The sequence below is a fragment of the Emydura macquarii genome, unplaced genomic scaffold, assembly GCF_026122565.2.
Source record: "Emydura macquarii macquarii isolate MOO-44397 ecotype Brisbane River unplaced genomic scaffold, CSIRO-AGI_Emac_v2 contig_2897, whole genome shotgun sequence".
Taxonomy (NCBI): domain Eukaryota; kingdom Metazoa; phylum Chordata; order Testudines; family Chelidae; genus Emydura; species Emydura macquarii.
Window position 1 is genome coordinate 19,887,547 of NW_027133034.1, and position 16,600 is coordinate 19,904,146.

General features: G+C 40.7%; 1 protein-coding gene across 1 annotated transcript; it reads right to left on the reverse strand.

Annotated features, from left to right (window-relative positions):
* Nucleotides 1–10,633: 10,633 nt before the first annotated feature.
* Nucleotides 10,634–16,184, reverse strand: SPMIP10 (sperm microtubule inner protein 10). Its single transcript, XM_067568682.1, has 3 exons — nucleotides 16,093–16,184; nucleotides 14,998–15,106; nucleotides 10,634–12,835 (listed from the first exon to the last, which is right to left on the reverse strand). The coding sequence occupies exons 1-3, from the start codon at nucleotides 16,125–16,127 to the stop codon at nucleotides 12,629–12,631; spliced, it is 351 nt and encodes a 116-aa protein (XP_067424783.1). The 5' UTR covers nucleotides 16,128–16,184; the 3' UTR covers nucleotides 10,634–12,628.
* Nucleotides 16,185–16,600: the final 416 nt, after the last annotated feature.

The window sequence follows — 16,600 nt, forward strand, 5'->3', positions numbered from 1 at the left end:
TACTATGGTCAATTTTGCAGTTTTGAAAACAAAATGCAAAAGATGCATTTGGCATATTGCTGTACAGTCCTCATACTGCCTTTTATCATCTCTTAGCTATAATAGTAAAATTATATCTCATTCTGGCACAAAGCAATGTAAAAAGCAATAGTCTAATAAAAAGCTCAGAAGCTTTATGCAGGATGTCAACTCCAAGAGCATGCGACAATGGAAGAGCTGTGCATCTGCATGCAGGGCCACTTATCTTGTAATACTGATATAGTCTCTCAGCCAGTCAGAGTCTAGAGATCTGGACATGGAATGGCTATGATATATAAGCATCGAGTTATTATGTAAATCAATTGGAACGCAGAGACCTATATAACTGAGAAATTAGGGCCCAATATTTAGATATGCAGAGCACCTCCAGTTCCATTAGATTTTGGCTAGAGTTGTGGGTCTCAACAGCTCTGAAAATAGTGTACATTAACAAGGTAGTAATTGTTTTCTGTTTGACAATTCCATTTAGGTACAGTGAATAAAACAGAACATGATGATCTCCACTATGGTTCATCAGCAGGGATTGGACTCAGAACCTCTCATGCTAAAAGCATAAGCTTACTAAATGAATCTTTAATTCGCTATTGGAAGCTACAGCGGACTCATTAACCTCTTATGTAGACCGCCACTAGAGAGGGACTCACATTATGGCAAAATGGGTTACAATAATAAGGATTTATTAAATTCTTGTATTAAGGAATGTCTAGTTTTATTGACTCAGGAGGAAAATATTTGCAGAGCTTAATATTTAACTCAAGGGATAATATATCTTGTTATTCACCAAAACAAGAAATCATTATGCAGTAGACATTGTTACATGCATTCATTGTGAGAATCTAGACTTAGAATTTGATTAAACCACATAAATTCCCAGCAGATTTTATCCTTTTAAACTTACATTATAAGGACAAAATCCTCCTCTGTATTATGAGGCAACATTGGACAACAGATACAGACCCCTCCATGCACCCTTGCTTCCCAACACAGTCTTACAGAAGCAAGCCCAGATTTTTTCCTGGTACCGTTATGCACATAGCTAAGTATTCAATAGAAAGGACTTCCACAACCCAAGGATGCAAGAACTTTTCTGCAGATCCTTTTTAGTGTTATAAAAATAACCTGACCCTTGTCATTTTTAGTAATTGCTGCCTTTCATAGAGTGACAGGACAGGGTAATAATGCTCACTGCAAATACTGGATGCCACGTTCCTTGCATTAGAACCTATACAAATTTAAGTGGGAGTTTGTACCATTAACTGATAGTAACAGAAGGACTGTTCTCTCTTGACTATTTTCAAAATATAGTTGACAATATAGTGATTGCAGTCATGTGTTTGCTCTAACCTCTAGTGTTCAGTGAGTACGTTTTCTCAAAACAGACAGCACATTACTCCAGCATGAATGGGCAATTAATAAGCCATACCAGTAGCAGCAACCCAAATGTGATCTTCATGCCTCCTTGAGTTCTTCTTACAGTGTTTACATTCTGCAGCGCCTCATGCTTGCTCATACGCTTAGCAATTTCCCTACAATGAAAAAAAGTCAAGTGCTCTGTGTTTCTGACTGCAATTTCCTGGCATTATTGAAATCACAACCAAGTTAGGTCTGTTTTCTCCTGTGAAACAGCATTACTTGTGTCCTTATTAAATTTGACACCCACCACTTTACATGCTGGCACAAGAAGAATTTTTGGAATCCTGAAGATTAGCTCCTCATAGTTTTACAGATCTGGGCATTGATTCCAAATGGTATCTAACAAAGGGCCAAATTCCATCCTGGGAGGCATGATGCTTGGTCTCACTGCCTTTAATGGGATCTTCACATGTTCAACAGAGGGCAGAATTTGGCTTTAATGTTTCTTATTAAAGACTCTTGATGTGCTATACATGCATTTGTAAAAACAAATACTGTGTACTCTTCTTGAGGGTATTGTTGTAACAGTAAGTAATGTCAAGAATGACAAAGAATGAAGAAATTAAAGCATGATAACTTGAGTTAAAAACTTTTCACCTTGAAAAAGCATTTTATGTTTAGTAAGCAGAAACTTCATTTTATGAGTAAAATGAAATGTGCTTTTTTTTTTTTTTTATAGCCCACATATGGAAAAAAGGAAACAATTTCCGCTCACAAATTATTCATTGGAATAACTCTCTTTTCCTGCAGAGGATGCTATGAAGAAACTGTATAGTACAATGAGGTGACTGCTAAGGTGATGGTAGGATGTTGCAAGAGGAATCTCTTGTTACATTTCCACTCTTTTGAAGGATCTAATTCCAGCTTCCTTGAAAACTGACAAATAGTTGCACAACTGATTTGCCAGATGAATTCAAATATACCTGCAATAAATCCTTTTGCCTCTGGGACAAAGTTTTCTTAACATTTTACAGTGATGAATCAACATTTTGTTGCTCATTCTCATCCATGCTTTCTTTCTCTTCATTTGTCTTAGCTTTCCTGTCCAAACACGTTAAGGCTTCTGAATGCTCTTGCTGTGCCAAAGCACCTCCACGCTCTCTGTAATTACTAATTGCCAGCAACACAGAGAGGCGGAGATATATTGTGTGATATTCATTCTCCTTTCTTCCTATTAGGGAGAAATTCATTCATGTAAAGGACCAGTACAAGGTCTATGCCCCACTTAAGCAGCATTGCCAGCTCAAGCATTCAAAAATCATGGGTCAGGTCCCTCCAAAACATGAGATTTTAAAAAATAACAATTTGTAAGTTTTTATTTGGTTTTTTATCCGTTAGGGTTCTCATCTTCTAAGCTTCCTCTGCAATAATGAGGACTAGAAACCTTTTTTTTTTTTTTTTAATTAAAGCTGAATTTCTCAGTCACTTGACTGCAGGACCTAGAGCTTTAAGAAAAACACCAAACATCACAAGACTCATGATAAAATCATGAAAGTTAGAAACACTGCTAAGTCCCACTTAAGACCTCAAAACAGAGGGTAAGTGGGACTTAAATGGGACAATGGCCTAATTATGGACCTGTGCAAATGCAAGAATTTCATCCTCAGTGAGTAATAACTTGGTAGGAAGGTGTTGCATATTGGCACAACTTAATCAAAATAAATTTAGGATGCATTCAGAAACAGCAGCACAAACAAATTACATTTATATTTAAAAAAACAGCATGAAAAACGTTTGCTAACACAACATCTCTCCTGAGTCAAAGATATATATCAATGTATCCAGCCATTTAATGGCATCATCATCAGCCAGGTGGAGAGCTGGTAGCCCGCCGTCAAAATTAGTCAGTGGGCACTTGACAATAATATGCGATAGTCTGAAGTTGACCACAGCTGCATTGCAGGTCATTAGAAAAAAAAACATTTAAAGACATTGGCTACACAGTTGCCCTGTCCTGTTCAAAAATGGTTCAGAGATGATCAGGGGTGCCTTGGCAGATCAAAATCTGCCGGACAGATGGTCGGGTCAGTGATGAGAAAGTGATTAGTGACTGTTGTTGTTGACCACTCGTTGAGCCAAGCAGATTCCACTGTCATGTCAAGTGGTGGCATAAATTACCTTAATGGGCATCTAGAAGGCAGGTGAGCTAGTGGGTGGTTGGAAAGGTCTGTGTACACTGGCAAGCTGCTATTCTCATGGATTTTAGCCAACAGCATGACAGAGGCCTTCTCATGGCAAATGGGGGGCGGATGATCCTCAGTGGTCTGGGGTGCAGGTTTCAAACCTGTAGCTGTCTAGGGGGGTAATGGATCAGTATTCATATTGCGTGCCGCGTCAATACCTGGCCAGGGCCGAACAAGCTAATGATCCAACCAGCAGACCAAATTCGGCAACAAATCCTGGTGACATGCCATCTGACTGAGTCAAGGATGAGAAGAAGTTTGGAATGCCAGGACCACCAATAATTTGAGACCAGGGAGTGACAGAAATGAACCCGTCACTTTCATCCTAATTTTTAAGTATACTTACATTTTTCTTTGGGCCTGAGTTGCTCATACAATTTGCAAAAACTTGTATACATACTTCTGTGCATGCACAACCCTGACTTGAGTGATGCAATGCACAATTTATGTATTCAGAAGTACACGGGCACAGGCACATTTGCACGCGCACACACACACGCACACATTAAATGACAGCATAAGGTAATAATCCTGTTTCCAACATAGATTGTGGTCAGGTTTCCACCCAGCTTAGTGGGGTCTTTTAGGACCTCTTACAGTCCTCTGCTGTGATTACAAGCATGTTCTTCTAGCTCTCTCTTGGTCTCTGGTTCCCACACTGATATGCTCTAGCTGTTAATTATCAGATCTAATCATCTGATGCTGCTTCGATTCCCAGTACCTGCCAACCAGGCTTCTCTCCAGAACAGGCTGGTTGCTCTCTTGCTTTTCTGGTCCCTAAAGAGGCAGACCACCTTGTTACAGGCTTCTTCCACCTCCCATCGAGAGAGGAACCTCATACATGTTGTTATACCAAGAAAAGCCTGTTTAGACTAGTTAAGAACTGTGGGTCAGATGCTACCCTAGTATGTGCCACTGTAAATATGGAGTAATTCCATTGACTTCAGTGGAGACAGATATGACAACTAACCAGCAGACGCCCTGAAACATGAGATTTTAGGAACATCTGATGTGAACCACAAGAGACCCTCAGAGCTGCTGAGCCCTGCCCCTCCCCATCACAAGCAACCCCATTATACAATCCTAGTCACAAATGTGTCCAGCTGGCTCCTTCTTAAAACTAATTAAGTTGTTTGCCCCCACAACTCCTATTAGGAGGCTGTTCCAGAACCTCATTCCTCTGATGGTTAGAAACCTTCTTCTGATTTCCTGTCTGAACTTGTTCATGGCCAGTTTATATCCATTTGTAACAGTCAAATAGCAGGTTTCAAAAGCACTTTGGGCTAGAGTCACATGAGAGACTTGGGCAAATAAGTCCAACATTTCATGACCACTGACATTTAAAAAAAACATCATTCAGCTGCTTCCTAACCCTTTTCCACCAGTAAAGTCCCCCTGGCATCTAAACTTCTATCACTGGACATGTGCACAGCTACCGAAGGTCTGACACCACCAAGCAGTTTGGCTCCTAACTCCCAGTGGGATTCACTAACCAGCTGTTCACTACCTATCTTCCCGGTTGGACCCCGGGCAGTAGGCATGTTCAGAAACCACCTAAGAGTATGGCCCAGATTGGGTCTCATGCAAAAGAGAGGAGGAAATGCCTATATACACAATTGCCCAGGGGCTGAGCCCTCACCCAGAATATAGGAGACCTAGGTTCCAATTTCCACTTTGCCTGATTCAGAGGAGGGATTTTAATACAGGTCTCCCTCCTCAGAGGTAAGTGCTCTAACCACAAGGTTATAGGAAATTATGGGGTAGAGATTTCTCACTCTTTCCTGTTGAAGCTGTTCCACTTTGTATAACTAATTAAAGAATCAGTGCAGCAAGAACTGAAAATTGGGCCTCCCAAATGAGTATGCTAATCTCTTGGCTATGGAGTCATTCTCCCTGGTGAATTAATATTTAAGTATTTTATATACAGTGGAGTAGCTTCAGCTGGTATTATAGGGTTGGTTTCTCACTGTCTCAACTGGAGAGACTGCAAGAAACGAACCTTAGAATACCCTGTGGTTAGGAATGAGATCTGGGTTCAAGTCCCTGTTCTAATTCAGGCAGAAGCCTGACTAGAACACAAGTTTGCCGTATCCTGGTTAAGTGTGCTAACCACTGGGCTTATTAGATATAAGGGCACCACTTCTCCTGTCTTTGGAGTAGAACTCAATCTGGTAGGCATGCTCTTAGGTGGTTTCTGAGCATGCCAACTGGACTGGACTTGGTCCCACTGGGGAGATCCATCTCCTCTGTGATTTTTCTTGAGAAAGAACTGACCTGGCTTAGGCAGTAGCTCCAGGAGGTTCACATCTGCCACTCCCAAGCAGAAATGGGCACCTCCCTCTGGGCTGGAGTTAGGCACTTAAGTCTTTCTAAGGGCAGGGGCCTAAGCCACAACCCTCTTCTTAGCATTTCCAATTAGCTACTTTATGTGGCTCCCCGCTCAGTATTCTTCTGTGAGTCCCTTTTGTAGGCACCTACATCTCCTCATGCATTGTATGGAGAACCTGGGCCTCTAACTCAGGGTTGTGAATTTCACAAGGCAGCAGAGCACTTAAAACTTAGCTGAGCGTTGCAGCATCTTAGTACCCCTTGTGAATCTAGTCCATTTTTTAGGAGCCTATATTCTCCAGATTTTCAGCACCAGCTCCCTCTAGTAAGGAATATGTTAAAGAACTTCTCTCAAGAAAGTGTCTCAGAATCCTGGATTAAGTCTATAGCGCTCTATTGGTTTTCTATGGTGAGGATCTCTGTTCTGCTCTGATGAGCAAATACTAAACAAAATCTTTGACCATCATCAAGTCTAGCTCCTTTTGAAGAGGCTGTCTCCATGCCTCATAAGAATGTTGCTTAGCTAAGAAAAGTTTGGAGTAAGAGTGACACTCAGTGGAAGGAGAGGAGAAATGCTGTTTCTCAACACTTCTATTCTATGTCTTGCTATTTTTCATGTTCCTATAGATGAGGCAAGTTAAAAATACAGACAAGACCCAACATCCCTAAACTTTGCAGTTCTAGGTTTTACAGATCGCACCTAAGGCACCATAAACAGGGCTTACCTACTCTCACTTCAGTCTCTACTGCCGTCTCATTTCCTCCTTCTTCCATGGGGAATCAAACTTCAGACAGCAAGTGTTTCTCAGTACAGCTCCCCTTTTGGGAATCTAGTGTATTAAAATAAAGTTCAAAACAACACAGATCATCTTCCTAGATAGCTCACACCCTTGGTGCAGGGGTAGTAGTCCTTTCCCCAGTGAAGCTTTCCTTCTAGCGGGCTCCTGCCTCTTGCAGGTCTCTCGTCTAACCTTTCTACCCAAGAGCTCTGGAAAATGAGTCAACCTAAACCTCCTCACTGGCTGTTCTGCCAATCTTTAACGGAGGACTTTCTCCTGAATGAACTCAGGCTACCTTCATACCCACCCCAGCAAGACTGATTTTTAGTCAGATGGCCCCATCATATGACTCATATTCTTTCCCTCCTCTCAGGGAGGTAAGCTAAGCCTAGCACAGGTTAGGCTGAGCCCCTCCACATCAAAGGGACATACATCTAAACTAAAGGGAGCCTAAACTAAACTAAAGGGAGCACCAAGCACTCAGACTTTGAGGTATTTGAAATTGGGATTTGGATCTAAATTTTGCAGCTCAGACTTATTTCTAGTTAAAGGTGATCAAGATAGGTTCAGTATTTACTCATCCCTCTGCAGGAAATGAGGACACTGAGGGACAAATGCAGTGGTGCATGGGTGGCAGGATTCTGGAGACACACTTACATGTAGAGGAACACACATACACATAAAGCATGGAATCAGGATGAGGAGGAGACAATAGCATTGATTTACGGTCACTTGTACAATCATCCTTTTCAAATTTGTGTTGACAAATTTTACAAACAAAAAGAATTGGTGGGTAACATTTTCTTTCTTACTACTCTTAAAAAATAGTAGTAGCAAAGTTTGTAAAAGAAAATTAAAACACAAATTGGAAAAAAATGATTGTACAAGTGACCTTAAATTAATGCTATTGTCTCCTTCTCATCATTCCATGTTTTATTTAGTGCCTGCCTCCCCTGGAATAGCTTGTTTCTCAATGGCCTTGTCTACACTGACGGCTGTTTTTTTAACTTCCACTTTTGCTGCAGTACCACTGAAGCTGCGTTGGTGTGAACAACCATGGGAGCACTAGAGTGGATCAGCCACAGACATTTTTAACCCTACATTCGCTGGGACCCCTCTGAGCAGAGTTATTAAACAATTCTGTGTTTGTATAGCATCTAAAACAATGGGGTCTTGGGCCATGACTGGGGTCCTTGGTGCTATTATCATACAAATAAATAAAATAGTAATAATAATATGACACTGGCAGTCAGTTTATACTACTGCTCATGCCACCGCTGGTAACAATGGAGCTGCAGGAGTGTGGCAGCAAATGTGGGATATCTGAAGAAAAACATTAGGGCAGCCTCAGCTCCCTGTGTAATTTATCTTATTTGCTTCATTTAAGTCCCTTCCCAAATTTTACTTCTTTGAATTAATTTTTCATCACTACTTTAATCTCTGGGGCTATTTATCCCACTTTACTGTCCAACTGCAAAGTTAATAGACAAATAATTTTTAAAAATAGGGAAAACCCAAGAAAAATGTGAAACAAATACAAACTAAATGATTTGTACCTGGGAAAACAATGCTCCCTAGAGAATCTTTCCCTTTCTCCTTATTCTATTCTTTGCATCTTCCCATGAGGGCAGCCACCATTTTCCTTTGAGTTATATGTCTATTTTATTTATTTGTAAGTGTTTCTATAGCAACCATCACCATATCTAAACACTTCACAATATTAAAGATGCAGAGTTCTCTCTCTTTCTCCTTATAAGCCAATTTCTTTTTGTGATAATAATATAATGACTTAAAACTTATTTATCTAGAGATCTCAATTTTCTTTATAAATGTGGGTAAGCAGCATTATTAGCTCCATTTCATAGTCCAAAATGTCAGCCTCAATTATCTCCAAAGTATCATTTTTATGAGCCATCCTGGTCTAGTCCATTAACCTCTGTTTCAGAGATTATATATCTGTCAAGAAATAGATCTTGACTTCTTATATGCCTGCAAAGCATCATGCACTATTGTGCTATTTAAATAATAATTTATTTAAAATAAATATTTATTTAAATAATAATAATTAAAAAAAATCCTTCTCATCTGGTAACATATATGCTCTCATATATGCCACTCCTATGTAAATCATAGTGATATATTATTTGGTGTTTGGTATTATTTTGAAACTTATCTGGAATACAATAGCAGTTGTTGACAGTATTGACCAATATGCTCCTCTGATCTCAGATGTAGATCTGCAAAGAAAACCACCATGCCCATGTGGACAGGGAAAATAGCCATATAGATGCTGTTTCTCTCTGCTTGTGAGATCACCTCTGCAAATGATCCACATGTCCCTGGTATGCATGAAACAAGTGCACAGAACCAGAGGTGAAGGAAGGGAGGTGGGGGGACAGACTATGATGGAGCCAAATTAATTGGCAAACCCCCAATGAAAACTCTGAGCCTGTCTGATGAAAAGCTCATGGTGGATTAATGCTGCCAGTGACAGCTGCAAGCTCAGAAAGAGTAGAGAGCTAGTACAGATGTGCTGCCATAGCTAGGGATCAGGGGAAAAGTCCTTCTCTACAGTTAGCTGGATATGTAGGTTAGCAAGACCAAGATCCTCAGCCTCTCCTGCTTATTTGGGCTCCACCCTCTTCACAAGGCTCACCCCTATGTACTAGGCTGGGGAATGTATAACCTTCACTGCAGCTGCAGAGTTTAGTCATTAATTTGCTCTACTCCCCTTTGGCTACCTCATAAATCTAGGAAAGGCAAGAATGCAGCCATTTTGTAACACGGAGGCACAGAGAAAAGAGATAGAGATGTTAAATTAAAAAGAATCTTGTGGATGTTTGAGACAACTCCATCTGTGAGAGATTTCATAACTCCACTCCAGGCGTTGCTCTTACTCCAGCTAGAAGTGTTTTGACAATAAGAGCAATTTTTAAAACGTTTACTGGTACAGAAATGTGACATGAAGACTCTCACTGTGGCTGAGCACATTCTGATCTGTCTGGAAATGCTCACCCAACCAAAACCACTACCATATAGAGCTGAAGGATCAATATCTCAGTGCAAATCAACACCTTGATCATACAAGAGGTTGAATCCACCTCTGAAGTTCATGTTAAAGATAATGAATGACTTCACTGAAGCAGCACAGATTTTTATGGGATACAGCTAGGGATGTTCTCAGGAGCAAACTAATCCTGAGTGCTTCTCATGGGGAAAAAAACTGAGAACATGAGAAATTAAGCAGTTAGCAGATGACAGCTCAGAACAGCAAAATCAAATAAAAATAGTACAAGAAATACTAAGCAGTTTACTAACAGGAAAAAAGTGTGTGGGTTTTGTATAAGGAAAAACAGACAGCCTGCTCGTTGCCAGCTTAAGAAAAAAGAAAATGAAATTTAATTGCTACTTTAAAATAATAATTTGGCAAAACTGGAGCACTCACTGTTGAAGTGCTTTATTAGCCTATTTAATCCTGGCAGGTAGTTATTACATACCCTTTTTATCAGACTGGGAAATTGATGCATAAGAGGATATGTGACTTGTACCAAAGCAACACCAGCCGCATCACTAATATGGAGATCTGTTACCCTTAGCTTAATGGGCAGATTTTTCTGGTTTGGCTGAGCTGTGCTCACTGTAAAACCAGAGAAGGGAGGTGAAAGGAAAAGATGCCTTTGCAAAACAGCGCCAGACCATCTCAACTAACTTTTTCTTTTCCCCAAGAAGGAGAGTTATCATCACCTGTAGTATCATCTAAAAACCTGCCAAACTAGCAGTTTTCCCTATAAAAACTCTCTTCTGTCAGAGGGAAAGGGAATTCAAACCTTATTTAATACTTTACATTTCATATTCTTTCATTCTTTTTCCGTATCTTTATTAAAAGGTTATAAAGCTACATAATGGTGGTTGTTGACATGGAACTAAACAGGCAAAAGTCTCTGTACTCAAAACCCCAAAATATGTTTAATTGTTTGTACAGTCACAGGGCTCTGAAACACCTTTGACTCTCTGGGCCCATCTATTCCATCGAAATTAACCCAATGCAACACTCCGTGGCCATCTCTGACACATGCCCTATGTCAGGGCGCAAAGGGGGACTGAGTAGAGCTGCTTATGGCAGCCCAGCACAATGCCTGTTATCAGGGAAATTCTCCTCCCAATTTGCAGCAAGCCTTTTACAGTCCCCTTGTGCTGATGTCACAGGGATGTTCATCTTACCCATGATGCTTTAGGTCATATTTTTATTTCCTTATCTATTAAAAAAAATTATGTCAACTGTAGATTTTATCCACAATTACAATAGCTCTGAAGGAAAAAGCCATAAGCAATTAAAATATAATGTTACATTTTTTCTAAAAAAAATTATAAATGTCAATATTTCAGATTTGGAACCTCTTAGGATGAAAAACACTATTTTGTGATTAATATTTCTTAACACACAATACTGAGCACATATTAACTATGTATGAAAATGTTATTGAGAACTTACTGCTCATTTGTTTCCATGGTGACTTTATATTTTAATTGATAAATATTTATGCTTTGAAAACAGCTCCTTTCTGCTTTTGAGCTAGTCATTGGGAATCCTCTTCAACCCAGAACAGAAATGTTATGTTATAGTGTAAATAATAATTTGAAATAAAGTGTATTTATGAAGAATGCAATATTTTTAAATTATGCACCAATGTATTTTTAAAAAACAAAAATTTCTTGTCTTCCTTCAGCAGGTGAGAAATATAAACAAAATTTGTTATGTGGAAAGTGCTTTTTAGTATCCAGAACATTTATAAATACTTAGCAGCTTTTAAATTTAAAACATTTTAATTTTCTTTAAAGATTTCCCATTTCTCACCCTCTGAAGCCTGAACCTGTGGCATTTCCAGAATAAGCAACTGTGAACAAAGAGCCATTACATTACAAAATTCAATTCAATCCTTTTAATGGCATCTGTTCTTGATTGACAAATGGAAATTGATTCCATACAGAGCGCTCCTATATAACTGGAACCAACTGTTCTCATTTATGGATTTTATTTATTTATTTCCATTTATATATATATATATATATATATATATATATATTTTAGATTTTCAGCACCTATTTTGATTGATGGCCCTTTAGTATCTCTCTAAATTTTGTCTCCTTCGCTTTCCCACGATCTCAGTGGCTTTGTAAATCAGTAATTCTTCCTTCAGCCAATAATGGGAATGTCTTTTTACCATAGTATTCTTGGGAGCAATTCAGCCCTTGAGCTGAGTCAAGTGCAACAGCTGCAACAGCATGAGTTGGAGAATTTCCAGATTCTGAAGTTGCTACCTCCCTGTCAGAAAGTGCCTTCCCTCACATTTGAGGAATCTCAGTTCCCTCACATTTGAGGATTCTCAATTCCTTCACATTTGAGGAAGGAACTATCACTTAAACAAAAGGAAGGGGGAAGTGAACCAGATGGATGCTCCCTGAAGAACCAGGAGAGGGAAGCTGTAGGAAGGCTTGTAGACAGCCAGTGGGACTCTCTCCAAGAAAACCAAAGAGAATAAGGAGTGGGGCTGATACCCAGTCTCTTGGAGTTGGTGGTGGAAAGCTGAATAGAGTCCAAAGGTTTGTATAAACTTCAAATAAGCATCCAAATATTTGTATGCTGCTTATCTGAATCAAACCAGATGTTTGAAATTTTTGAGATTCTCCCTTCCCTAACCAAAAATAAGCAGGTCAAATTTTAAACAGAAATTATTTTTCATTTCAAATAGAACATCTAATCAGTTTTAAAAACATATTAATTCTACTTTGAAGGAAAAAAACGCACCACACTGAGTTTTCTTGCAGCAGATTTAAACCTCATAGCCTATACAGTTCAAACATGACTATAATGAGGAAAAAAGCAGGTCAGAATTTCATCCTCCATGCATGAGCAAGCACAGACTTCTGATATCTGGAGAGATGAGAATGTATGGGAATATCTGCAATCGGCATTTCCTGAGGAATTTTCTCCCGCAGGCATTTTCTTTCTTCTCCATGACAAAGTCTTTCCCTGTGCTCCAAAAACAGACTATCTTCTGTGGCACCAGCATATATCCCAACAACCTCTGCATGCTGTGTAAAGAAATTCCAATCGTTATGGGTTGCCCATGTAAAACTGATTTTTTCCTTAAGTAATAATAGGTAATAATGGTTAAAGTAACACCATTAATGGATAGCTCAGTAAACAGAGGAAAGGAAAAAAAGAAAAAAGCAGCAGCAGCAAATGCAGTTTGCTATAAAAACTCTATACCAAATTTTCAGAGTCTCCCATTTGCATGCACATAAAACCAGGCAATAGTAAATTTACACTGCACCCAGTCTCCTGATTTCTGCAGGCAAATCCACACCAGAATCAAGCTTTAGACATGCTGTGCACATTCTGATCTGTGCATATCTATAGGCTTTAAATGTTCATATGTACATGTACATAATCAGACATCCACTTGAGTGTATTTGAATAGCACTGTATAGACATCTGTATTTATTTCTGTATGCTATGCTTCTCTGAAAGATCAGACTTCATAGTCGTAAGGCTTCTATCATGCAAACACTTATGACCTAGTAACTTTACTGATGGGAGCAGTAAATGAGTTCAATAAGGGATTACTCCCATGGGTAAAGTATGCTAACATGTCTGCAGAATTGGGACCTTAGCTACGGAACATGAATGTAACTCATTATATGTGAATTTGAATTATTTCTAACTTAGCTCTTTGCAAATTGATTAGCAAAGCATGCCTTTGTCAGGAAGGACTTACATACGTGTGAAGTTTTAAGTAATAAAGCTTGAATTATCCAAGCATGTAAAAAAGTACAACATTTTTAAAAGAAGGAAACATTTTTCCTTTTTTTAATAATTCTAGAAACCCTTTTAATAGTTCTAGAAACACTCAACAGATTTTTTAAAATTTGCCATAAGGCTGAAACAAAGAATGACAATTTTGAGAAAGTTATTAGAGACTGAAAATAAACATCTGTAGAGGAATAACTATCTTAGTCTTAGCTAGTATCCCTAATGTGACATTATAGTGACAAGCAGGAATATATTACTCAATAAATGTCTAAATGTTCTGACTTTGAGAATGGCTTATAATGTATCCCAGTGTGTGGTGCAAAAATACACAGTTCTGTTCATTTTTGCCACTTATATGCTGATCATGTTCTGTTGTATATTTCTCTTCATTCCTTTAATAACTCAGCCTGTTTTGACCAAATAAACTTGCAGCTTCTCAGTTTCTTTCAACAAAATATCTCAGACAGAATGGCTTTTCTTGGGAAAGTAAAACACAATCAAAAACACATCTCAACCTTCTTTACTTAGTCTTTCAAATCAGACCTTCCATTTGTGTCCACTAGTGATAATTCTAGCATTATCAGCTCCTGCAAATCTTCTGCTTTTACATCCATCTATGCAGACCTACCCATTACCATGTTCACAATATCACTCATATACACAACTTTCTTAATACCATCTCTGCATTAACTCCTCTCACCTCTATTACAAAGTATCCCTTAGAACCACATCTTCAGACTCCATTACATCTAGAAAATTAGAATGCCACATCCCACAAAGAATGCCACTTTTCACATGTAGAAAGAAGCACAGTACACGCCCACCTTCCAACAGTTCCACTAGCTCTCCATTCATTTCAGAATCCAGTTCAAATTTGCTCACTATGGAATTGTTTTAGTCAATCTTCAGTTTGCTAAGACTGTACTTATTCTACCTGACTATTTTGTATTGCATCTTTCAGTAATCACTATTGTTGAAAGAACAATGAGAGTTCTGTGGCACTTTAAAGACTAACAAATTTAATATTTGCAGACATAAGCTTTCGAGAGACTTCAGCTCTCTTCTTCAGATGCAGTAACACAGAAAATAGGTAACACAGAGGCATCTTATAGATATGTAGGCGCATTGAGAACAATGGGGGAGGTGCTTGTTCAAAGGAGGAAGAGAGAGGGAGAGAGAATAACTAAGAGGCATTGTCAAGGAAGGAAAGATGTTTCAGCTGAGATTTCATATGAGATGCACAGGCAAGAGGCAGAAATTCAGAACACAGGCAGTTTGTTTCAGCAGACGCTACAGAGTAAAATGTACTTCCACCAACGGTGGCAAGATGGTGGCTGGCCAGATTTTCAGAAGTGAAAACAATGGGAACTAGTCAGCACCTTTGGAAATCAGGCCACTATTATATTGTGAACAGGAGAAAATATTTTTCTGGGCCCACTACCTTTAAAGTGAATTTCCTGTTCTTCATGTCTTCTTTCCAGGGCATCACATAATGCATTGGAATCATCCCATGTTTGAATGATAACTTTGGCAAATGACAGTGAACAAGCCTGTGGGGCACAACAGTGCGATAAAAAAAAGACAGTGTGACACTGTTAGGCACAAGACTGGGTTATTAGCTGAAACAAATAAGTCTATATAATTCATAGGGGGGGAGACTTTAATATTACAATTATAATTAGTAAAAATATTGCTCCTTCCCCTACCCACTGACAAGCTTACCCTCTAACTGAAAATTTCATTTTTTTCTGGGACCACTATGCTGAACCAACAAATGTTTGCTATTCTATATTTAGCACAGCAGTAAAGAAATGAATCCAATCACACACACTGAGAAAGTGATTGCCTATGCTTCCAGACACTTGCATGCCCTCCTCACCCCCACTATACATGCAGACAGGAGCAGAGCCGGCCTTGTACAGTTGCCCAGCTGGAGGTCAGCAGGGGCAGGGTTTGTGAGCTAGAACTTCAGTTGTTGTGGGACCCTGGAGTCTGCATCTGGCTGCGTGTGGTCTTGGTGCTCTACTTTTAACTCTTTGTGCAGGGGTGCCCACCGGGGCGCTTACTGGGGCAGAGGAGAGTGGTTGTATCTCCGCCTGTAACCCAGGGGTATCAGGGGCGTGCCTGGCACTTCCCAGGCAAAGATGCTCCCTGCCCTGAAGACGGCAGCAATCTAGTTTAGAACAGAGCCACAGAACAAAGGATGCCAACCAACAAAAGCCGGCCTGGCGGGGCCAACCTCTCTGCTGCTAACTACCTGCTCTGGGGAAAGCCTTGGCAGCTGCGTGGCCCAGGGGGTGGAGAGAGGAAAAGAAATCTCTCCCCACGCGCTCCCTCAGGGAGGGAATCAGCAGAGACAGGGACAGCGGTGGAGCAGATTGATGGGACTCGGGCGAGGGGAGAGATTAGCAGGGTGACCCCTCCCGCATTAGCCCCATCTCTGTCCAAATGCAGACACGGCAGAGCCCGGGGGTGTGCGGGTATGGGGGGGGAGGGGAGCTGCTGGGCGCGCCAGCTCCAGCTGCTTCCTCCTCACCCTTTGAGGTCCGTGTTGGTTCCGACGGAGACCATGGCGGCTGCAGCCCAATCCCGACTCTCTCCGGCCCCGGCACCGGGACCGCTCGCAGCGCGGGGTCTGCACAGGAGAGCTCTGGCAGAGGAGCCGGGGTCGCCTTTGTGATGCAGCCGCCGCCGCCGCCCGGCCACGTTCCAGAAGGCAGCGAGGCCGCGGCACGCGGAGCAGCGGCACAGCAGCGCGCAGGCGTAGGACAGGTCTTCTGCGCCTGCTGCTGTCCGCAAGCCAGGGGCTGGGCTGACCCCGCAGCCTTTCCTGCCAGCCCAGGGGCACAGCCACCGACTCTGCGGGCTGCGGCAAAGGGGTCCTGAGCGCAGGGAGGCGAGAAGGCGTTGAAGCAGCAGCTAGGGAAAGGTTGACCCTCCTACTCCGCCCTGAAATTCATTCCCGGTAGCTAAATGTTCCCCTGACTAGTATGTCTCCTGGCAGACTCTTGTGAGCTATCAGAGAAGATGGAGGGGGGTTAAAG

Excerpts from the sequence above, each read along its gene's own strand:
- SPMIP10 (XM_067568682.1), bottom strand. The coding sequence starts at position 16,127 with ATGGTCTCCGTCGGAACCAACACGGACCTCAAAGG. Across the intron at positions 15,107-16,092 it reads ACCAACACGGACCTCAAAGG|GCTTGTTCACTGTCATTTGC; the intron begins GTGAGGAGGAAG and ends TGTGCCCCACAG. Across the intron at positions 12,836-14,997 it reads ACAGGAAATTCACTTTAAAG|CATGCAGAGGTTGTTGGGAT; the intron begins GTAGTGGGCCCA and ends TTCTTTACACAG.